This window comes from Stegodyphus dumicola, chromosome 6, assembly GCF_044657685.1.
Source record: "Stegodyphus dumicola isolate Sdum_Otavi_A_Nest chromosome 6, ASM4465768v1".
Classification (NCBI taxonomy): domain Eukaryota; kingdom Metazoa; phylum Arthropoda; class Arachnida; order Araneae; family Eresidae; genus Stegodyphus; species Stegodyphus dumicola.
The window spans coordinates 178,484,093-178,510,122 of record NC_140773.1 but is presented as its reverse complement, the minus strand read 5'-3'; the positions used below and the strand labels follow the sequence as shown (position 1 = coordinate 178,510,122).

Below are 26,030 nucleotides of genomic sequence, written 5' to 3'. Positions count from 1 at the left end.
AACCTGCGTGAACCGGAGGCAGCGTAACAGCACTTCGATAAATGCGATGGCCCGCAAAGTGTTAACATAATAGTGTCAATAATGAAAACAGCATAATAATAGACAATAATGTACCTTCATTTTTTTTTTAGGTCAAGTGTTATTTATCCAAGTTAAATAAGAAAGCATATGTCTTTTTACATGAATTGTATTTTAACAGTAAAGTAGCAAAATAACTTTTACATTTCTATAAACTTCTAAAATTTTTTGCAAAAGCAGAAAAAATTTCATTTGGAGCACAAATGAATTTAAACAAAGTATTTACATTATACTCACTGAGGCTGCTTTTCATTTGTTTTGTAAAAACACAGCATAATTCACATCTTCAGCATGATTATGAATAAAAAACTGCTAGGAGCTACATGAATGACACATATCCCTGAAAATGTGGAAAGAGCCAGACAAGTCCTGTTCAAATCAATATGTTGGAAGCATTCATCTGGCTGCAGTAATCATTTGGTAAGGGATATTTTGCATTTAGATCTGCAATTCCATTTTTACAAATTAGTGCAACAGCTGTAATTCTTATCCATCAACATTGAATTTGGGAATTGTTGAAGTTCATTTGAATTTGGGAAGTTCCCATTTTTATCCAGATCATTTGGGCAACAGCGAGTAAATGGCTTTCTTGGTATTTAAACACTCATTTAAAAAGTGTAAAAAAGTGTGTTTATTTACAAATAAAATACACTTGATGCTTATGTTTAAATGATTTCAGTGTACAACAGGATTCAATGGCTCCGCTTTGATGTTCGTTAAATCTAATCTTTGATCTAGTTCATCATCAACTTCTCCAACAACAGCTCTGCAAATAAAATACAAAGTCTATGCAAGTCTATTTTTTTTTAAACAAATACAAGTTAATACAAAACCAACTGCAAGAAAATTAAATACATAGTGTATTATCAAAATATTCATATCTATGGTACATTTAAAGAAAAACATGGTAATTATCATATATATTTATTATATATATGATAATTACCATGTTTTTCTTTATGTTTATTACCATGTTTATTACATGGTAATTAAGTAAAAATACAGTATGCACTTTGAGAGAAAAATAACCTTTTCTTTAACAGCAAGCTTAGAAATAATTTTTTCTTAAAATGTATTTAGCAGTTTTACTCACTAAATACACTTTTTCAACATTTTATTTTTAATTTATAATTAATTAAATATTTTAGTCTATAATGTTTTGCTTAGCTTGATCATTTGAAACCTTAATTAAGAGAGAATGTGAATGCTGGATAATAATTTACTTATAAATAAATAAATCAAATTATTTTTTTAAAATACAGCTGATGCTTCTTGTAATAATCCCCTGCCATTGCACAGAAAAAGGATATTGTAATGTATAGTTGCAATAACAAAACTGGATTTAATATATTCTCATAATTAGGGGCTTTTTGAATGTGAGAATGTAATAAAATAGTGAAAGAAGGAATGATTATTATAAGCATTAATTGTATACTGTTTAAAGAAAAAGCTAGTAAAAAAAAAAAAAAAAAAAAAATTCACGATCTTTTTTCTACAGGGGGAAAAAAAAATAATGCATGCAATTAGTACTTAGAAACATCAATGAATAAATTTTCTTGAAATGATTTATTTTTCCTGTTAAATAGTTTTTGCAGTAATTATTAATTATCCTAATGTCAAACTGCCGGTATTGAACCTTTCGACGGCAAATATGAAAATTGGCAGGGATTTTGGGGACAGTTTGAAGGTGCAATTTATGAGAATAAACAGTTATCATGAATTGATAAATTTAACTATTTAAAATCGTTCTTAAAGGATTCCGCATTAAAATGTATACAAGGATTGACATTTAACGCAAAATAATTATGATTTAGCCCTTGAGCTATTAAAAGAGCTATTTGGTAAAAACGAAATTATTGTATGTTCACATGTAAACAAACTTTTAGGCACACACTTTAAGTAAACAAACTTTTAGGTTCACATGTAAACTCCTGTGAAATCATGTTTGAACTTAAAGGAACTGAGACAATTACATGACATAATTACTGTTCAGATTCGAAGTCTCAAAACAGCCGGAATAGAACTAAATAATTATGGTGGAATTCTTTTTGCCATTTTAGTAAAATTAATTCCTAAAGATGTAATAAAATAATAAAATATAATCATTCTGTTAATGAAGAAGACTCGTGGAATTGTTCAAAATTACTCCAGTTACTTAAAAAGGAAACAGAAACACGTGAGAAAACATTTTTATTTTTAAAGATAAACAAAGCCGATAAAATGAAATTTTCGCAGTTCAGGAAATGAGAATTCTAAACATCTACCAACAGCAGCAGTGTTAAATACTACTACAATTAAAAATGCATGTATATTTTGTTCTACACATGAACATACGATGTCATTTACCTGTAAGTGAACGGAAAGCTAGTTTATTATGTCTCAGATATTGTTTTAATTGTTTGAAAAAAATCTCATATTTCTAGATTTTGCCGCGATCGAATACGGTGCAAGAAGTGCAGTAAAAAACATAGCCATTATATTTGCAAAGAGTGATCAGTGACAAAAGACTTATTGGGAAATTAAATAAATAAAACAAAGATTGATGACAGTGATATTAATCATACATAAAATTATTCTGTTTCAAGTCGAGAGGGTTGCAACATATATTTGCAGACAGCCATAGGTATGCTAACTAAGGGAAAACAGGAAGTGAAAATTAAGTGTTTATTCAATACAGGGAGTGAAAGAACTTTTATTGAAAAATTGATATCTTGTAAATTAAAGTTAGAAGTGATAAGTCAGGAACGTTTGAGTATTTTTGTTTTTGGTTCCAAAGCAGAAAAAAACAATAACGAGTAATCATGTGAAGGTAAACTTCAGAAGTGTTTACAATTCGAAGGAAGTAATAACTTTAGAAGCTATCGAAACTCTGTGTATTTTCAAAGCTATAGTTAACAAACTGGTAGAAAGATTAATGATTACTGTAAGCAGATGAGAATATAAATGGCAGATGAATTAGATTTTGAAAATAATTTTAAATTTAAGAATTAAAATAAATAAAAAAAATTAAAATTTAAGAATATCATTGTTAATTGGTTCAGATTATTTTTAGAGTATCGTTACTGGGAAAATAAAATGGATGCCAGGATTAGTACGAATGGAAACGAAACTTGGATATGTGTTCAATGGATCTGAGACCTCAATCAGATTGAACTCTAGGGAAGTCAGAGTACTGAAAACTATTGTTCAAAATGAAAATGTAGAAGAAGTGGAAATTTTAAAGAAAATAATTGATTTAGAAAGTTTGGGAATCGCGTGCAATGAAAATTTTAAAGACAATGAAGTTTTAAGGGAATTCGACGGCGCTATATAAATGGTTAATGGTTGCTATGAAGTCAGTCTTCCGTGGAATGAAAATGTTGAATTTTTATCTGATAACTATGATATTGCGGAAGGACATTTTCAAAAATTAGTTAATAAATTTAAGAAAAATTCTTCCTTTCTTAATCAGCATAAAGAAATCATTTCGAAGCATGTTGCAGAAGGAATAAGCGAAAAGGTTGATTCCAGTATGGCTGAAAGTTCAGTTTATTATATGCCTCACCAAGCTGTAATTCATGAAGATATATTAACTACAAAAATGAGGATTGTTTTTGATGATCTTCTAGTGTAGCAAACTCTGTTTCCCTTAACAACTGTCTGAACCCTGGTCCGAATTTAACGCCAGATTTGTTGGCCTTATTTCTGCAGTTCAAATTGAACAGGGTCGCCTTGACAGCTGACATTGAAAGTGGATTCTCGCAGATAGCATTAGCACCAGAAGACAGAGATGCTGTCAGATTTCTGTGGATTAAAGATGATACGAACATGGAACCAGAAGTGCTGAGAATGACATGGGTTAGTTTCGGACTAAAGTCAAGTCCATTCTTGCTAAATGCAACATTGAAACACCACGTAAGTAAGTATGAAAGAGATTATCCAATTGCGTTCCAAATCCTAAGTAACAAGTTATATGTTGATGATCTAATCCATAGTTTGCAAAATGAAGAAACTGCTTTTGAAGTATATTGGCATGCGAAGTTCGTTTTAGATGAAGCTGGATTTAACACGAGGAATTGGTGAATAAATATTCCTCTGCTTCAGGACCGATTCAATGAGAAAATTGCTTTTGATACTTTGCCCTGTAAGGTACCCAGTTATTGCTGGAATTCCGAGGAAGATTGTATAAGCATTGGCAATGAAAAACTGATGAATACGAGGAATGCATATGAATTCAAATCATCGAAAAGAGGTAATAAGAACTGTTGGAAAGGTGTTTAATCCAATTAGACTTATTTCTCCGTTCACAATCAGAACGTAAATGATACTTTAAGAAATATGGAAGAGAAGACTGAAATGGGATGAACCCTTACCACCAGATTTGGTGAAAACATATTAAGATTGGTGTGATGAATTGCAATACTTGAATGAAGTGACGTCACCACTGCATTTATTTGAACTAAAAGAAAATGACAAATTAATTAATTGAGAAATTCATTGTTTTGTAGATGCAAGCAAAACAGCTTATGAAGCTGTAGTTTATTTACGTTACAGCGATTTAGTTGGAAACTCTAGTTTGGTTTTAGTAGCTTCAAAATCAAGAATTGCACCAGTGTATGAAATTACATTACCTAGGCTGGAATTTCTTGCAGCGCTTGTAGGAGCTAGATTATTTCAGTACATTCAAAACAACTCGGAACTTCCAAAGGATACTAAATTTTATTTCTGGTCCGATTCAATGATTGTTCTTCATTGAATCAAGGGAAATTCTTGAAAATTGAAGGTGTTTGTAAAAAAACAGAGTTGAAGAAATAAGGACTATTTCTAATTCAGATTGGTGGAATCACTGTTTCGGAAAGGAAACCCAGCAGATTTGCTGTCTAGAGGAGACAACTTAGTGGCTCTTAAGGACAAGGAACTGTGGTGGAATGGACCACCCTGGATAAGAAAAGACGAAGACCACTGACCACACTTGAGTAGTGGAATTTCTGATTCGTTTGAAGCTGAATCTGAAATAGAAAATTCTATTACCTTTTCTGTAGGAACTGAATCAGAAACACTTTTTGACATACGGAAATTCAGCAAATTTAGCAACGTATTATGAATCACAGCTTGGATTGAGATTTATTTACAATTTGAAGAGTTCACACAATAAGGAAAATGGGTATTTAACAATAGAAGAACTTCAACTGGCTGAAGAGTATTGGTCAAAGGAACACAGATGGAGTACTTTCAGCAAGAATATTTGGCTTTAACTAAAGAAAAACCATTGCCAACAAATTCAATCATTAAGCAATTTAACCCTATTCCAGATGAAAGAGGAATAATTTTAATTGGAGGGTATTTTCAATATGCTAATATTTCACAAGAAGAAGCACATCCAGTTTTGTTGCCAAGCGCTCCTCACTTGTCTGATCTTATCATTAAGGGCTGCCATAAAAGACTAAAACATTGAGGTGTAGCAAGAACACTAACTCATCTTAGAGAAAAAACATGGATTTTAAGGGCCAGAGAAAGAATTAAGAGTGTTATACATAAATGCTTTATATGCCAGAAATTTCGATGAAGCCAGTGACCCAGATTACTGCACCACTGTCAGCTGACAGAATATCAGACGCATATCCTTTTCAAACTACTGGATTGGATTACTTAGGACCATTATATATTGAAGATCGAGATACAATGAAGAAGACCTATGTACTGCTCTTTACTTGTGCAGTAACAAAAGCGATACATTTGGAATTGACTCTTGACTTAACCACTCAGTCATTTCTATAAGCTTTTCGAAAATTTGTTGGAAGAAGAGGCATTTGCAGTGTGATCTATAGTAATAATGCAAACACATTCCACAAGGCAAACCGAGAACTGAATTTGCTGTGGAAAGTCATGAAGGCAAACCGAGAACTGAATTTGCTGTGGAAAGTCATGAGAGGGGAAGAAGTGCAAAATTTATTTGGTAAGATATCTATCAAGTGAAAATTTATCGTCGAAAGAGCCGTCTGGTGGGGTTTTGGGAACACTTAGTAAGGTCAGTTAAAATGTCTCTGAAGAGAACCTTAGGAAGAACATCAATTTCATTTCAAGAACTGGAAATTATAATACTGATAGAGATAGAGGCAGTTATCAACTATCTAGGCCTCTCACTTATGTTTTCGGCGATCCAAATGAACCAGAGCCACTAACATCTGGACATTTCTTGATTGGACGATGATTATTAACTCTCCCTCAAGCGACTAAAGGAATTAAAGGAAATCCTTCGTCCGAATCTCAACTTTTGAAGATGAGAAGACACCAAGAAAATTTACTTAATCGAATTTGGAAAAGATGGAAGGCATCATAGCTTCTTGAGCTTAGGCCAGCTCACTAATCACGATCAGTAAACCGGCCCACAGAACTTCAAGAGAACGCTGCAGTTTTTATAAAAGATGACAATGTGCCTAGACTTGTATGGCGAATAGGTATGACAGAATTACATTCTGGACGTGATGGTCGTGTCCATGCATGCACCATGAGACTTTCGAATGGAACTCTCATTAGGAGACCTGTACAACTGTTATGTCCTCTGGAACTCTCAGTCAACACTTAATGAACATTTGCGTCTCCTGATGAATCAGAGAATGTTGCAAACTCAGTCAATAGGGGGCGCTAGAGAGCCCTTGAATTTAAAACTAATTTGTTTACTTTTATCTTTGGAATGTAGCTAAATGTGTAAGATGTGTCTTGTCAAGTGAATTGCCCTTCGTTATAATGTGCCAATAGAGGATTAGAAGCTAAGTAATTTTCTAGTACTCTTTTGAAGCTCATAAGATCAAGAACCAGATAAGAGCTATTATTTATACCGATTTTATTTTAATACCACAGTAACGCCAGCAGATACAAAGCATGATCTTTTTGTTAGTCAAATTACACTTTACGATGCTACTGACGAGCTCACTGGGTGCAGACCAAACCCCTTTTTGGCCCATGTTGTTGAAGTAACTGATATTATAACTGGTTACATACAATGCATATCTTGAGGTAAAAAAGACAAAGTTCTTGAAATTTCTATAAATTTTTTATTGAACCTCCGAAAATTCAATATAACTAATTCACTTCAATTAAAGTTTATCTTTTAATTGCAAACGGTTATACTAAGCCACTGCAATCATTACTATCTATAACCATTGAAAATTAAAGTTGATCTTTTTTTAATACTCTCCAAGCAATTACAGTCAAAAGTCGTTAATACGGACCTGTCGGGACTTCGGCGATTCCAGATTATAGATCATCAGTTTAAATCTCGTAAGATGGCATGCAGAAATTCTAAAATTAAAAATATGAAACCTTAATTTATGAAATAAAGAACAATTATAATCTAAAGGGTATCAAAATTTAAAAAAAAAAAAAAAAAAAAAAAAACTTAATATTTATTTGTTTACTTTATTAAACATTTCTTTCAGTGTAAGTTGTTTTAAGTTGCTTCGTTTTAGGTTTTACTTTCTCTTTAATTCTATAAACAGACACAATTTCTTGTTCAATTACAAAGTTCCGCTGTTCAAGTCCCGTTAATTGTTGTGCCGAGAATACCGATTCGAATAACTTGTCATTCGAAATTTTTTCGTTTTCACTAACCTCTCTGTTACATTCTTCATGTCTTTATCCATTTTTTGCAGCAATTCCACTTTTTGTTTGATGAACATCGAAACATACTTTCGTTTTGTACGATCCTTTGGGAGCTCCAGAATCGGAAATTCTATTTGACATAATCGAAAGTTCAAGTTTACTTTTATAGTATTGCTCTTACAGTCTGCAAAAAATAATAAGCCGGAACCAATTCGAAAATTAAGGAACAATGCAATCATCAACATTTACTGAAATAGATAATTACACAATTTTAGCTTATACTGTCCGTTATACATAAAACGTGCACGCAAAAACGTATTCTACGCTTGCGCACACGCATATGCGCAGTGGTAAAAGGTCTTACGTGCACGCGTAAATGCCTATGCGCATGTGTCAACGCAGCGCATGCGCAGAAAGTTTTAAGGTTTGAGGTTCGGATTATAGATCATTTCGGATTATGGGTGTCCGAATTAACGACTTTTGACTGTATAATTAATTCTCTAATATTTTTTTTAAAAGTTTTAAATAAAGGTACTTATTGGTTTTAACGGTGACCAAAGCGGCAAGGATAATATACCGGCATGTTTAGGCACTATATCTCCTCCCAAATAACTAATCGATTTCCAAAAATATAATAATATAATTAAGAAAAATGTTGTATTCATGCTTTTTTTTTTTGTTCAAATTTGAGTGAGTTTAATATACTCCTTTCTTGAAGAATGCAACAGCTTTATTTTCATTTGATTATAAAATGAAAATTGGCATAATTTTGAATTCCTCATGCCCTCCCCTCCGAAAAAAAAAATAATTCCATGATTCTCATTACCTGGTTTTGGCTTTGTAGTTTGCTATAGTGTTTGGAATTAAATGCTGCTCTATTAAGTGACTGATCATAGGTAAAACTGACAAGTATCAATATAAACCATTAAAATTCCATTTCTAAATACTTTATTTATCACTTATGAAATGAAGAACTTAAAAATAGGGGAATTAAGATAAACATAATGTACAATAACTGAGTTTGCTTTATATATGTGTAGATGTGTAACATAGTGTGGTTTTATAATTCATATTACAGTCAAAAGTCTTTAATTCGGACGTCCATAATCCAGACCTCAAAGCTACAAACTTTCTGCGCATGCGTAAACGCATTCGCATAATACCTTTACGCATGCGCATAATATGTTTATGCACGTGCATTTAATGTATAACAGACGGTATAAGCTAAGTTAAAATTATCTAATTATCTATTTCATTTAATGTTGCAGATTGCGTTGTTCCTTAATCTTCTAATTGGATCCGACTTATTATTTTTTGCAGACTGTTACAGCAATTTTATAAAAGTAAGCTTGAACTTTCGATTACGGAATTTCCGATTCTGGAGCTGCCAAAGGATCTACAAAGCGAAAGCATGTTTTGATGTCCATCAAACAAAAAGTGGAATTGCTGCAAAAAATGGATAAAGGCATATCCTTTGTTTCTCTAACCATTCTGAAATCTGTTAATCAATTTCACGCAGCTGTGTTGGGGGGGGGAAGACGTGGCGGAGCACAATGAACTGGAAGTTGATCTGTCAGCACTATCCTTATCTTCAGGGCAGATGTTTTTATTTTATTCAGCTTATAATTCCTTACTAAATGTAATATTTCATCTCGATGTACTCCATAGACTCCAACCTTCAGCAAACCTTGTCAGTAGTCAACGCGCGAACAACATTTTTACAACTTTGAAAATGTGCGCGTAGCGTATGTTGTAATTAACCATTCATTAATTTTAAATTAATAATTAATTGTAATCAATTTTATTAAATTTAAAATCCATATACATATAAAACTGAATAATTAAAAATATACCTTGTAAATTATATGTACATTTAATCAGAAATTTTCTTTTAACTCCTCAAGCATTCACTAAGTACTTCAAATCACTACTAATCATAGAAAAAATCAGAAGCTATAAATTATATCTTTATTCTGGATATGATTTCTACAGGGAAATAAAATTTAAATAACCAAGAATGATACATATAAGTATTAAACAAAATACGCATAATTTATGAATGCAAAGATTTATATGTAGCATGCTTAGCAAGCTTAAGTTCTGATTTTGAGAATGTTTTTTTATAACACAGTTCTTCATTTGCCTGCATATTTATTTTTTCAATCAAAACTGCTTCAAGAGTTTTAAGACCTAAATTTGGTCGAAATTCCGTCTGATTTTTTTTTAACAATAGAAAAAATTCTTTCGCAAGCTGCATTTGAATGAGGTATTATTAAGACAGCAAGCATTACAGAAGGCAATACTTTGTATTTAATACACCCATTCATATTTTTTAATTTGGCAATTTCTCCCCATGCTATATCAATACGCAAATCTACAATTTCTTTCAAATCATCTACTTGATACATGGAAAATTCAATTTCTACTTGATTAAGACATTTTTCATCAATAATGGATGGAAAAGTATTCATCAAGTAAAGAACAGATGAAAATGAGACTTCAGTTCTCAAGTTGATGTCAGCAACTTCAGCATGTTTTAGAAATGGATCACTCAGTGGAAATTTATCAATTATATATGAACATGCAGTTACAAAAAAAGCTCGCACAGAATTGAAAAATGATTTCACTTCACTTTCATTCAACTTGGCATTTTTTAAATCTAGTCTTGTTTCCGCACCAATCACTAAATTTTCATTTTCTTTTTGTTTACTATACTTCTGAAATGGAATAGACGTTAGAGTAACATCTTCATTTTCTTTAGAAATTACTGATGGTTTTACGAATCTAACAAATAAATTCATTAAAAGTTCAAAAAGTTCTCTTCTCAATTTATGTATATAAGGAGCTTGTTGTTGCAAATTAATATTTACTGTTATAAACAAAGGCAAAGTATTTTTCAAAAATAACAAGTACAATTTGGTGGTCGGTGACTGTAAAATTTTTTTAATGTTTTGCAATCTCTTTCCTTCATTCTCACTGTTATCTGGTTTATCTCCAAAAAAATTTATCATAGCATCCCACTGTTCCAAAATCCTTGTTATAGATTCTAAAAGAGACAACCATCTCGTACTGCAATATTTCAAAATTTTATGAGATTTTGCATTCTGTTCCAAAATTTGTTGAGCAACTTTGAAGCTATGCTTCCGTTTCGAACTTTTCTCCAAGTAAAAATATATATCTATTATCAACATTTCAATTTCTGAGCCAATTAATTTTTCAGTAGCTTTTTTTGCAGCTATATGCAAGAGGTGGCACGGACAACCTCGGGTGATTATACTTGGTTGATGCATTTTGATAAATGATGCTACACCTTTAAACTTTCCAATCATATTACTAGCATTATCTGAAGAAAATGATAAGCAATTTTTCCCTTCTAAACCTTTGTTTTTAAAGTTTTCATTTATACAATTAAAAATACCTTCTCCTGTATTATTCGTGCATTCTAAAATAGAAATCAATGAAGTAATTATCACTCCCTTTTCTTTACTGTAGTATGTTATAACCAATGGGTACAGTTTGTTATCATTGTTATCATTACTTCCATCAGTACTTAGAGAAAATGATGTACTGCACACTGATTTTATAATATCAGCAACAGTATTTTCTGCAAGCGTTTTCACAATAGCAGCAGTTTTGGTATGACCGCAGCTAAATTTTTTTGCTATGGCAGAATCCGGAAACATTGCTTTGAAAAGCTCTTTGGAATGATCCGAAACAGAAAGCGGTAGATTATGTTCAATTAAAAAACGAACAAAATAGCATTCGGCTTTTATAGGATCTGTTTCATCATCTTTTATTAAGAAATTTGTTATTTCTTTAGATTTTACGGTGCCGAGTTCTATATGCTTTTGAGAAAACACATGCCGTTTACAGTCATCTTTTCCGCCATGAGCAACTGAGAAGTCTTTGTTGCATACACTGCAGTGTGCGTGATTCACAGAAATTTCGGACGCTTTAATGCATGGAAATTCTGAAGAATATGAATCTTAAACTTCTGCTTTGATAATTTTGGCTTCTTCGTTCGAGGCAGCATTATGATTAAAAATCTTTCACCTGATTCACAGTTCACAAGACACATGCTAAGCTCTCGCCGTAAACTACACAATGCAGCCGAATGCAGCCTAAACACGCATCAGTGAGGAACCTGGGAGACAGACAATTGGGTAGAACTATTGATAAGTCGTTAACGGTTGGAGTTACTGATCTACGATTGGCTAATTCTTCAAAACTAGGAACGCACTCAACACGTGATATATGATAACATGAGTATTCAGCCAATCATCGGATGAATTAGTTGGTTCCGTTTTGCGTACTGGTTCTCCTGCTCTTGTTTCTGTAAAATCCGTAGTTTTTTCCATACTTTTTGTAGCTCATAGTTTTTCATGAATTTCCGTAGAAACTACGGAGAATCCGTAGTAGTTGGTGTCTATGGTACTCTGATATGATTTAAATCAAATTCCTCGTGATTATAAATATCACGAACACACATCAAATAATTTTCTGCTTGCAACTTTCTAATTTCGACTATGCGTAATGTATGCTTTATGCATGCGCACATTGAAAGAAATGTTTAATAAAGTAAACAAATAAATATTAAGCTTTTTTTGTAAATTTTGATACCCTTTAGATAATAATTGCTCTTTATTTCATAAATTACGGTTTCATATTTTTAATTTTATAATTTCTGCATACCATCTTACCAGATTTAAACTGATGATCTATAATGGGGAAAAACTGATAATCCAGAATCACCGAGTCCGGATTAAAGACTTTTGACTGTAGATGCTTTTTATATAAAGTGTTTATTGCATAAAGTTACTTACACATTGTCTCCACGCACAATATATAAACCAAGAACTACTTGTTCTATGCCTTGAGAGGAGCTATAAACTCTTTCATGGCTTTCATCAAGGATCAAATTAATTGTTTGATCAAAACCTTTGAGGGTACCCTATTAAAAATACAAGTACTTTTTAAAAAAACCTGTTTGATATATGAAAATTTTTGAGAGTTATATAAATCTGAAAAATCATGGCATGAAAATTATGTTAACACAGAGGAACAAATACTAAATATAACATTTTAAACAAATTATGTTTTTATCCAAGCTAAGCATATACCAAATAATGTAAAAGTGTATTTTCCTGCAGCTATTGACATCCAAAGTCATTGAGATACACAGGAAGTCAAGAAATCATAGGCTAGAATAATATCTCAGAGTATTAGATGATTGTTTTACTTATTTTTTCATGCAAATGATCTTAAAGTGCTATAATATTACATAAAAAGATAGCTTTTCCACTAACAAGGCATTCTTATGTCATGTTGCAGATAAACATCAGGTCTATGATAAAGTGGCATTGCAAATTAGTACTACATAATTTTGTCCTACAACAAAAGGCAGAAAGGAACCCTGGAAACTAATGTATAAAATCTAATTCTCTTCCTAAAGGACAGGTGAATATTAGATAATACAGCATTAAAAATTATATATTTACTTTTGATAAAACTCTAAATATTATTCCTTAGAAATGAAACATATTTGTTCTTATGAAATAAGTTGCTTTTGGCATTTTCTAGTGTTCTTTGTTTTACAAGCATCCTTTGCTTAGGTCTGCCACATTTTACAGTGATACTTTACAGACCTTCAACTTCAGGTGAACCTAGAGACAAACAATTATTGGCCAGCTAGTTTAATGTGCATCTCTAGTCACATACAGATTATTTATGGATCAGTAATATAGATAACGTCTGCTCAGTACAATGCTGACTGAACTTGGTATAGTCTCTCAAACACCGACGAAAATTTATCATAATCAAAATTCAGATTTTCTCTTTGTTCTTTTCAAAGCAACACAAATATCGATGCATGTTTTGCCTTCTGAAAATAGTCAAAGCATATACATGTTGTGATCTTTCAAAATTTATTGGATCATATGAAAGCTTATAGGCTATCTTTGCCAGTAAATATCTTTTCTATTATAAGAGAATATTTGTATTGTTCCACAATGTCAGTCAAACTATGAAAGTCATAACACAATGCCTAAGTAATATAACTGACAAATTACAGGAAGAAACCTTTTAATCATAATAATTTTACATTGGAAAGAAGCTGGTTGTATACTAGTTCAGTCATCCCAAGCATTACTGTTTCATTCTCCAAAAGTAAAAGATTATTTTGCAGCACTCTTTATATTAAACAAATTCATCCTTCAAAATGAAAATTTAAAATAAAGTCAAACCCCATTACAATAAAATTCAAGGGAATGAAAGTTTGTCTGCCTGGATTGTCACAGAAAAGTAAAAAAAAATTATAGAACATTCCCCTCCTCCACTTATTAGCATTGTCACATCTACCAAAATAAGTGAATAACAATTCTAATTAAAAAAAAGAATGATATTAAGGATTAATTAAAACTATTTTAAGCAATTATTAAGATTGCTTTTGTCATTTTCAATTTTAACATAAGCTTATGGCAACTATTATTTCCCCAGATGACAAATAACTCATTATTATTTGAATGCTTCACCAGCATCTGCCGTAGGCAAAGTTTGGATGAAGAGTACTAGGCACACAATCCACTTAAGAATAAGCCTAACTATTTCTTCGAACCAAGTGCAACAGTAGCAGCAGTTACCAGTGGAGAGCTGCAGTTGACTACTTCAATCAGCAGCACCTGATGTGAATGAGTGCCTGAAGGATTATCCTTTATTGTCAACTATAATTGAGTTACAATATTTTCCGAAAATTAAAAAAACAATTATTGTTTATCCATACTGCTGCTCAGTTACAAGCTCCATGTATACTATGCTTAAAGGGAAGATCGAGGGGAAAAAAAAAGAAAAAGAAAAAAAAGAGAGAAATTATTGGCTTGGTCTACTGACTTGAGCCACAGCATCTTTCTTTGCAGCTTGTAAATTGTAGACGTACAATACAATAGCTAATACTACATTCCTATCATGCTACAAAGCTAAATCTAGGTTGTATTTTTCTTTACCGATGCCTCAGAAATTGAAATTGGTGCATTTTTACATCAGCATAATAATAACCATGTTGAACTTCTGTCATTTTTCTCTCAAAAATTAATACTGACTGAAATTAATTATAATACAGTACAAAGTCCAAGATCCCGACATCCAATACCCAGAATAATCTAAAATCTGGACTTCAAAGTTCAAAGCCACCAACAACTTTTCTTTCAGTTTTTTTTTTTTTTTTTCCCTTTATGCATGGGCATATTTGATTTTTTCACCCATAATAAAACATGTGGTAAGTCACGATTCTTAATTTCACTTCAGCACTAAATAAATTATCTTGTTATTGAAGAAACCATCATTTTAGCATAAATTTGTGTGATCAACAATTTGACTCCATCGCAGCGTATCTGCTTGGCATACATCTCAAACTGAAACATTCTACATAGAAGCATCATTGATTTTACATCACTGCACCAACCTGGTGAATAATTATTAAATATATTTTGCTTCTATCACCGCATGTTTATCCAACACATGACAACTTGAGTAATGATTCATGCAGTGATGCCTAAAGAATTCTTTTTAATATTAGTAATTGAATAACAAAGAGTATAATAACCTTTTCTGTTGACATTATGCTTGGCAATGATAACATATTTAAGTTAAATGTGCCAAGAAATGTTGAGAAAGAAAAATTTAACAAATGCTAAAAAGAGACTTTGTTAATGATACTTATAGGCCAAAAGATTGCATTTAGTGTTAAGAATAACTGATCTGTTATTCACATAAAACCAGCATTGGCAATAGAGATCATATGGCCACAATGGGTGGCAGAATTTAGGGAGGACAAAACTTTTTGAATTTAAAAAAGCAGTGAGTTAATAATAATAATAATAATAATAATAATAATAAAAAGGATGACAAAATTTCTAGAATTTAGGAAAAGCACTGAAACCCAAAATTTAGGCACGGTAAAAATTGGGAACTGATCAGCAACAGCTCTCCACAATGGACAGGAACCTTCCACTAGCGTTACTTGGTATGTTTTTCAATCTCAGTGTGATTTAAATACCTCACCTATTATAGAACTGCCCTGAAACTACATGGAGAATTCTTTAGAAACTCATCCCAATTTGGATATGCTATATCAGCTAATTCAATATCATAGCTGCCAACCTTACAATCTTAAAAACGTGGAGATTTTTGCCAGAAAACCAGAAGAAACTGGGAGGTTTTTATGCTGAGTAGTGACAGCATTTAAATTAACTCCAAACTGAGTTTAATTTACTTCACATTACATGTTTCAAGTTAATGAACAATTTGTAATACAATTCTGATGTAAAATATATTAGCATTTAATTAGATATTCTAGATTTCATGTTCTTAATGCTAATTTTATTTTAATATTTTCTTACACCTTCTACCGAAAATATACCAAATAGCGAAACTTTGTTTATCAAAGTACTTTTGATAAAATAAAATTGATAAATATTTGTGTGAATAAACTTAGTAATGTAGCAATTATTGATGTAAAATAAAATTCAATACAAATATCAGCTAATTAAAAATTTCTTGAATCTTCATATAAAAATCTACAGATAGCTTTAGTAGATTATGACAGCTCAGATCAAATGAAATTTATTAAGAAAAATTGGTACATTTCAGTTATTAGAACCAGATTTAGAAATGTAGGCGTGTGTGCATGTGCATATATAAACACATCCATACATATGTATGTATATACTTGCAATACATAAACATATCCATCCATTCTGGTTCTCATACTCGAAAAGTTCAGAAAAATCTAATAAAATCAAAAAATTTTTAGATTAAATCAAATTTAATAAGAAAAATTATTCCGAAAATTGCTAGAGGTGTAGTATTGCAATTCCCATAACTTAAGGTTCATTAATTCAATAAACATCATTTATTGCTGGGAAACATTTCTTATTAAAGGCTAAAAATTAAAAACCAGGAAATTTGATGATTTACTGAGAGACAGGAAGATTTGATGAAAATCAAGGAGTCTCTCGGTAAAACTGAGTGAGTTTGCAGCTATGCAATATCTACATAATGCAGATTATTTAATATACACATATATAAGAAATTCATTGTAAATTTGCATTTATTATATTTAATACTATTTTGTCAGTAATTTATTTAAAATAACGATACAGTACAAAGTCCGAAATCTGGACTCGTCAGGACCTTGGTGATTCCAGATATTAGATCACCAATTTAAATCTGGTAAAATGGCATGCAGAAATTATACAATTAAAAATATGAAATCAATTTATGAAATAAAGAACAATTATGATCTAAAGAGTATCAAATTTACGAAAAAAAAAAAAGGCTTAATATTTTTTTGTTTACTTTATTAAACATTTCTTTCAATGTAAAGTTGTTTAAGTTGCTTCCACAAAAAATTCAAAAAGTTCTTTTTTCTTATGTCATATACAGTTGACTTTCCAATGCCATACTCCTCGCATAATTTTGAAAAGTGAAATTGCTGCAAAAAATGGATAAATGCCTTTATCCATTTTTTTGCAGCAATTTCACTTTTTGTTTAATGGACATCGAAACATGGTTTTGCTTTGTAGATCCTTTGGCAGCTCCAGAATTGGAATTTTTGACATAATCGAAAGTTAAAGCTTACTTTTTATAAAATTGCCATAATAATAACAGTCTGCAAAAAATAATAAGCTGGATCAAATTAGAAGATTAGGAAGCAGTGCAGTCTGCTATATTAACTGAAATGCCTTAGAATCAGTAAAGATAATTTTAGCCTACCTTAATAGTGTCCGTTATACATTATTGGCTCGTATCACAAGATTGGAGACGAAAGGCAAGTTGTTTCGCTAAATTTTGTCTTGCTCTTATTGTGTACTGAATTAAGCCTGAATTGTATTAGTTTAGTTATTTAATATACCTACATTTATTCCTTGCACATGTTTAAAACTAATCTGAGTCTTGAATAAACTCTCACATAAACTTAAGGCTTTATCTAGGGTTGGCGCTAGATACCACCTGGTGCAGTCTCTATGGGTCCTAAATTCTGCTACAAAGTGCCTTCCTATGTTCTAAATTTTCACTATGCCTAAACTTTGGATCCCAGTGCTTTCCCTAAATCCTAAAAAACTTCCCATCCCTTTAATTTTGCTGCTCCGTGCTTTCCCAAATTCGAAAAATTTCATCTTCCCTAAATTCTGCTGGCCGGTGCGGACATATTCTACCGCCATTTCTGGGTTTATGGTGAATAACATATCAGTTATTCTTAATTAAAATATCAGTAAATGTAATGTTTTGGCCGATGAGTTTCATTAATAAAATCTATTTTTAGCATATGAAAAGAAATTTTTGTTGACTTTTCCTCGTCAATATTTCTTAGAGCATTTAAAAATCTATAATCATCGCCAAGCGTAATGTTAGCATAAAAGGTTGCCATACTTTTGTTATTTAATTATGAATTAAAAAAAGTTTAGACATCACTGCATGAGTTATTATTGAAGCTGACATGTATTGATAAACATGTGGTGATGAAAGCATAATATAATAAATAATGACTCGCCAGGTCGGTGTCAGGGATAAAAAATAGATGAATGTTTCAGTTTGAGATGTATGCCAAGCAGACATTCAGCTATGGAGCCAAATTATTAATCTCACAAATTTATGCTTACATGATTGTTTTTCCATAATGAGGTATTTTATTTAGTGTCTAAGTGAAATTAAGAACTGAAATTTTCAAGTGGAAATCTCCAGATGTTTTATTATGGAAGGAAAAATCAAATGCGCATGCGTAGAGCATACAAAAAGAAAAAAAAGTTTGTGGCTTTGAGGTGCGGATTTTAGATCATTTCAGATAATGGACATCCGGATTTCAGAAATTGTATTGAATAAAATAATAAATAGGATATATATGTTAATTTCTGCTTAAAATGGCTCAAATATCAACTATAGCTTCTTTTTCCCTTGATGAAGGATTGAAAATAAATAAGCAAAATGAGTATTTTGCAATGAAAAGCCACTATACTGACCCAATGCAATTGTGAAACACTAGTTAGATGGTTAACCATTTGTTTCTTGCATACATGTATATAGTTAACTGTTTGTTTCTTGCCAATGCAAAAATGCACGAAACCCACTTTCTCGCTAAGGCTGTCATAGAACACAAGTATTGAATTTTCACTAAAAATTTCAATTAGTCAAATATACCCAGCAAGCCACTGGATTAAATCAATTTTTGGTTGATCTTTACATTATGGTAACTTGGCGTTTTTTTGGCGACCAACTCTCCTACAGCAACCCTCTATTTTTTTTCCCGCCGCCATTTTGTCTTCACGAAGTAAAGACATGTTTCTTTTCTTTTTATCTACTGAACACTTCTTCCAACAATCTACTACCCGAATTACACTTATGCTAGAAATTTTATCTAACAAAACTGCTTAATCATGACAAATATTCACTGCAAAATTGGGAAAAAGTGCACAATACCATACTCCTTACGCATTTTTCAAAATAACACATACACATAAACCATGTACACACCGACTTATTTTTACTTAAAAAAACATCCCAGAATTGCACAAAAATGGCATTGCGCACACCCTTCACTATATCCATGTACACTGCTTTTTTCTCATAAATTAGAAAAATTTCACAAAATACATGACAATTTTCTCAATCTTTAAACCCGGGAAAAAGAACATATATGAAATTACCTGATCGCGAAAAAGTAATGAACATTTCCACATATTTAATAAATAAAATATCCAAACACTTTTACCTCTAAATCATCTATTACATTATACACGTCACCAACGAATTCATACCGCAACCATTACAAATACTTATTGTCAGATATTTAAATTATTTCCATGCACGTTTACTTCAACTAAAACGTATACCAAATTCCTACAAACATAAAATTCACAAAATAACTATCATTTAATTAAAATATAATTAAATTCAAAAACACTACTTAAAATATAAATGAGCACATACATTAAATTAATACATACATAAATACCCATTTCGAATTCACTTTAATTACGGCCATGGGATCCAAAAATTCACGAACACTGTTTCACACAACACAGAATAAAGCCAAATACAAAATTTCCAGATTTTTTCCCGATTTCCCCCCTTTTCCGATTAAAGAACCGTAATTCGTCCATTAATATCACATGACATATCCCATGATCTCTCATTTCCCTCACACAAAATAATGAGTAATCGGAACTGAGTACTGCTCACATTATTACCAAAGTCCCAGGTAGTAACCTTTATCGCCTCCAAAATGTCGCCAAACTACCAGTTACCATATTGTAAAGATAAACCCAATTTTTTTTTTCTAAATCAGTTAAAAACATAATATGTAATATACTTACGACAATGTTTCTTCCATCAGCAGTTATAATAGACACAGTATCTAAAACAATGTTAAAGAATCCGATTTGCAAAATTTTATACAGATCTGCATTTGAAAAATTATCATACACAATAAGTCATCATATTTAGATATCATTACAGTACAAAGTTCGTAATCCGGACTTGTCGGGAGTTCGGCGATTCTGGATTAGGGGGTTTTCTGGATTATAGATCATCAATTTAAATCTGGTAAGATGGCATGCAGAAATTATACAATTAAAAACATGAAACCGTAATTTATGAAATAAAGAGCAATTATGATCTAAAGGGTATCAAATTTTAAGAAAAAAAGCTTACTATTTATTTGTTTACTTTATTAAACATTTCTTTCAACGCGTGCATGCGTAATATATGTGCATTCTTTATACGCATGCATAAAGTTTGTGGCTTTGAGGTCCGGATTATAGATCATTCCGGACATTGGACGTCCGGATTACAGACTTTGTACAGTAATATCATTAACATAGATATCATTAATGTCAGCTATGAAATGAATATCAAAACTCAGAATTCCTGAAAACAATTTCTATAGCTCAGAGTAAATCACTTTCTTACTTTAAATTATTAGGAAAAAATTTATTGTTTACTTATTAGTCCAAAGGGGCAATGCCCAGAAGGACTATTTATTTCATTTTGGCATTTTGAGTCGATTCATGATAACCATTGTTTCACTTTTTAAATTGTTGCCACCAAATATTATTATCCTGTATTATATTTAAAGAAATCAAATAACGAAGAATCTGCATGAATGTATGTATGTTTCTCGCACTGTGATAAAACAACGGTATATAGAGCCATCAAAATTTTAATAACGCAATCTTCCATAAAAGATGGAAGATACGAATTCAAATACAAATTAGGATATGTGGAAGCTCTAATTTGAATTTTGTTTTATTATTGATTTTATATTTTGTAACGCTTCAACGAATTTTTGATTTACAAACTAAACGATTTCAAAACAAGCAATGGCAACACTCTACGGGGAGAAAAAACGTTTTAATCTCCAGTGCACGAGACTCTGTATCGGAAATTCTAAAGATATGCTCATTTTAAAATTATTTTGCAATATTGCTATTGAACTGAGTTTTATGGTTTAAATGCGAAGAACATGATATTTAATAAATATAGGTAACACACAAAATGTTAAAAAAAAGCCCCTTTAGATGTAATTTAAAATTTGAAACCTTTCAGATTTTTTTTTTTTTTTTAAATTTGTATTCTTTATTTCTTTTATTTGTAAATTTAGAAACAAGGTCTTTTCAAACTCGCTCATATACATATTGCATATGGGAAAAAGTCACGAAACTGCCAATGTAGCCAACTCATTTGTCTGGAATCGAACCCAAGTGTTTCTTCTTTCGGAAATAGAGGGTTTATTGCAGAAGGAATCATTTTTTCAATGAAGAAAAGAGAAGATAGTTTGCTAGACAATGAGATCTTGCTGGGTTCAATATATGTAGATCCGAAACACCGAATTTTCTTGGATGACAAACAAATTAAAAAGGCAAAGAACGTCATCTATGAACTTTCATTAATAATGAAATTATTCTCAGACTGGAGAATTCAAATCAGGACAGTCAAACTGCGGACGTTGCAAATCAGTCTACATCATCCTCTTCCAGTGATGAATTAAATTTTAAGAAATATTTTGGGATAATATTGAAAAGACTAAGGCAAAGCGAATGAAAATAAATAACCAAGAGCCTTTACATATAAAAATGAAAAAATACAAACAAGGTTCTTTGAAGAAATAGAGAAATATGATTGTGCTTGCAAGACACCTCTTTTAGAACTTTCAGTACATTCTTCAGTATAGATTTTTTATAAAAAAAACTATACTGAAAAGTTAAAAGTAGCCCTACCAGTAACAGCTCTTCCTCCTACTCAAGTTAGTGTGGAAAGAGTCTTCTCAGCTCTTAAGTTCATCAAATCAGATCTTATCGAAGTTATACTGTTTCTTAGAAATAACTAATGCCAGTTTTTTTCATTTCATAATAAATGCTAATTAATATAAATAATTTGGGTTGATCTTTACAATATGGTAACTGGTAGTTTGGCGACATTTTGGAGGCGATAAAGGTTACTACCTGGGACTTTGGTAATAATGTGAGCAGTACTCAGTTCCGATTACGCATTATTTTGTGTGAGGGAAATGAGAGATCATGGGATATTTCATGTGATATTAATGGACGAATTACGGTTCTTTAATCGGAAAAGGGGTTAATCGGGAAAAAATCTGGAAATTTTGTATTTGGTTTATTCTGTGTTGTGTGAAACAGTGTTCGTGAATTTTTGGATCCCATGGCCGTAACTAAAGAAAAGTTTATCGGACACGTAATCAAGATTCTGAAGAAGATTAGGTAAGTTAGTATTTTTAATTATTTGAGGATATTATTTTTATGCATTGTTCTAAATGTAAGGTGGAAGTAAAGGAATTTGGTATTATTGGGAAAATTGTTATTAGCAATGATTTAGTTTAAAGTAATTAGGATTGTAAGGTAATTTTTATTAATTTAATGTATGTGCTCATTTATATTTTAAGTAGTGTTTTTGAATTTAATTATATTTTAATTAAATGATAGTTATTTTGTGAATTTTATGTTTGTAGGAATTTGGTATATGTTTCAGTTGAAGTAAACGTGCATGGAAATAATTTAAATATCTGACACTAAGTATTTGTATGGTGACATTTATAATATAATAGATGATTTAGAGGTAAAAGTTTTTGGATATTTTATTTATTTTATATGTGGAAATGTTCATATTTGGAAAGGGTAAATACTTTTTCGCGATCAGGTAATTTCATATATGTTCTTTTTACCGGGTTTAAAGATTGAGAAAATTGTCATGTATTTTCGTGAAATTTTTCTAATTTATGAGAAAAAAGCAGTGTACATGGATATAGTGAAGAGTGTGCGCAATGCCATTTTTGTGCAATTCTGGGATGTTTTTTTAAGTAAAAATAAGTCGACGTGTACATGGTTTAGTGATATTTTAATTAAATGATAGTTATTTTGTGAATTTTATGTTTGTAGGAATTTGGTATACGTTTAAGTTGAAGTAAACGTGCATGGAAATAATTTAAATATTTGATACTAAGTATTTGTAATGCTTGCGGTATGAATTCGTTGGTGACGTGTATAATGTAATAGATGATTTAGAGGTAAAAGTTTTTGGATATTTTATTTATTTTATATGTGGAAATGTTCATATTTGGAAAGGGTAAATACTTTTTCGCGATCAGGTAATTTCAGATATATGTTCTTTTTACCGGGTTTAAAGATTGAGAAAATTGTCATGTATTTTCGTGAAATTTTTCTAATTTATGAGAAAAAAGCAGTGTACATGGATATAGTGAAGAGTGTGCGCAATGCCATTTTTGTGCAATTCTGGGATGTTTTTTTAAGTAAAAATAAGTCGGCGTGTACATGGTTTATGTGTATGTGTTATTTTGATAAACACATAAGGAGTATGGTATTGTGCACTTTTTCCCAATTTTGCAGTGAATATTTGTCATGATTAAGCAGTTTTGTTAGATAAAATTTCTAGCATAAGTGTAATTCGGCTAGTAGATTGTTGGAAGAAGTGTTCAGTAGATAAAAAGAAAAGAAACACGTCTTTACTTCGTGAAGACAAAATGGCGGCGGGAAAAAAAAATAGAGGGTTGCTGTAGGAGAGTTGATCGCCAAATTTTCGCCAAAAAAACGCCAAGTTACCATAATGTAAAGATCAACCATAATTTGCTATGCCATAAACCCTTTTTTGTTTCTTTACCACCCCAAGCTATGCCATATCATCCGGCTAAGCCAAAAACTTTTGTTTTTATTATTGTGTATTCCGCACTCTAAAAGTTTGTTCCTTGGAACCAATGCTTACTAATGAACTCAATTATTTGAGTTCCTTTGTCACTAACTGAGGATTTTCTTCCATGGTCATTGATAAAGCATTTAAAAAATTTTCAACTTGCCATCAAAGAAGACGTTCCGCTGTTAGAAGTAAGATTAATAACGTTGCTGTAATTCCATTTCATCTTTCTGTTAGTTGTAAAATTGCATGAATTCTCTAAAAGTTCAGTTTTCAAGTCATTTTCTTGTCTATCAATAGAATTCACAGTTTGTTTCTTAAAGATTGTATTTCTGACTTTAATTCTTGGAGAATTTATAGCACATTGTGTTAGTGTGGTTTGAGACATATTGGCCAAACTGCAGTAGCATCTGCCCAATATATCTCAAACCACACTAACACTATATGCTATACGAGTTGAAGTTTGGTTGAAACAGCATTGAAGTTTCATATCAAAGAACACAAATCTTGGGTCTCAAAAGGCAAAATTCCTTGATAGCTAATCATAGTTGGGGATTTAATCATAATTTTGACTTTGGGAATCAACTCCTTCTCTTCGTAAAGTGGGTATAAGATTTTTATCCCTACAGTCTTCCACAATTTTTTCTAGTACTCGATGGATTAGCTCTGTCTTTTTGCACTCATTTTATTGGAGCATCAAGATATACTATTAAATCAAGTGCTAAACACATGTTTCTAAGATGAGATATTACTTTTTGTGTGTGTGTCCAAGTTACAATGATTTTTATAACAAATCATATTTTTATAATTTTTAAATTATATTTTTATTTTTATATCGAATCATTTACAAACAAATCATACTTTTTGTTAAATGTGAAATTCAATTTAAAATATGCACTTGTGGAATTTGTCTGCAACGGAAGAAATAGTAGTATGACTAAAATTCTGAAAAAATAAAGATGAATCAAATTATAAAGTTACAGAATAATGTAGTTTGCTATGTTAGTTGAATTTAAATTACCTGGAATCTTAGTCCCTTCGCTGTTACTATGCCAACAAAAGAAAACAAATTATGAACAACGTCCTGCAAACAAAAACCTGCTTGTAACATGGTTCAAAAAACAATAATTCAAAATTGTTGCAACATCTTCCTTCTCAGAAATGTATATAAAAGGTGATTTCTTTAAAAATATCTTCTAATGAGAATTATGCTTAATATACTTATTTCTGTCTTCATTGTTAATGAGAAATATTATACAAATACTTTTTATTCATTAATATTAATTTTTTTTTAATTTCGAGAAGTTTTACAATGTTACTTTAGCTCTGAACTTCTATATATTTGGAAAAGACAGGCCCTAAAAACAGGCATTTGTTTAACTCTAGTATATGGTACAGGACATTTAAGATGGTTTTGTCATTAATATTTACATATTTTATTATGTAAACAGGTCATTTTGGTGTTGGCGACAATTTTCAAAATCACAGCAAGGCCGTACCATATACTAGGATTTTACCCAGGTATTTTTATCTTCAATATTAAGTAACTAAGTATTACTATGCTAAGACAAAAGAAATTTTCAAGAAACATATATACTACAAACAAAGTAACGAACATCAAGTACATTTTTTACAGCTCCATCTGTTTTGAAATGATCTACTGACAAGGTATGTACGATGGTTAAATTTTGCTAATGGAAAAGTTTCGATGCAAAATAAGCAATTAAATAACCTGCAAATTATATCACGCAACTAAACGATATAAAAAAGCTAGTTTAATAATCATTCGAAATCATTTGCTAAGAAATACTATCAGCAAGAAGTCAGATTTATCCCATCATTATTAAAAAAGAAAACATTACATGCTTACAGTTAGCATCCCTTCATTCACTGTCATGTTGAAGCATAATATTTTGACCACAGACAACACAAGAGCATAAAAGGATACGATTAACGTAACTTTCCAACGTCGAAGCCATACTGAACAAAACAAGCACTTTGTAAAATTTCAATGTGCACAAAAATTCTACGAGCACGATCACCCACAAAATCAAAACAGACACAAAACACACTTCACTACTATTATTGCCATTCTGAAGTTTTAATTTAATTTTGAATGGCTTGATGAAAATTTCTGGAATAAATAAATAATTATTTAAAAA

At 31.2% G+C, this 26,030-nt stretch overlaps 1 protein-coding gene across 1 annotated transcript; it reads right to left on the bottom strand.

Moving 5' to 3' along the window:
- Nucleotides 1-171: 171 nt before the first annotated feature.
- LOC118203678 (U6 snRNA-associated Sm-like protein LSm8) lies at nucleotides 172-26,030 on the bottom strand. Its single transcript, XM_035375956.2, has 4 exons — nucleotides 25,817-26,030; nucleotides 20,025-20,065; nucleotides 12,483-12,610; nucleotides 172-844 (listed from the first exon to the last, which is right to left on the bottom strand). Exons 1-4 carry the CDS (start codon nucleotides 25,845-25,847, stop codon nucleotides 754-756), a joined length of 291 nt encoding a protein of 96 aa, XP_035231847.2. The 5' UTR covers nucleotides 25,848-26,030; the 3' UTR covers nucleotides 172-753.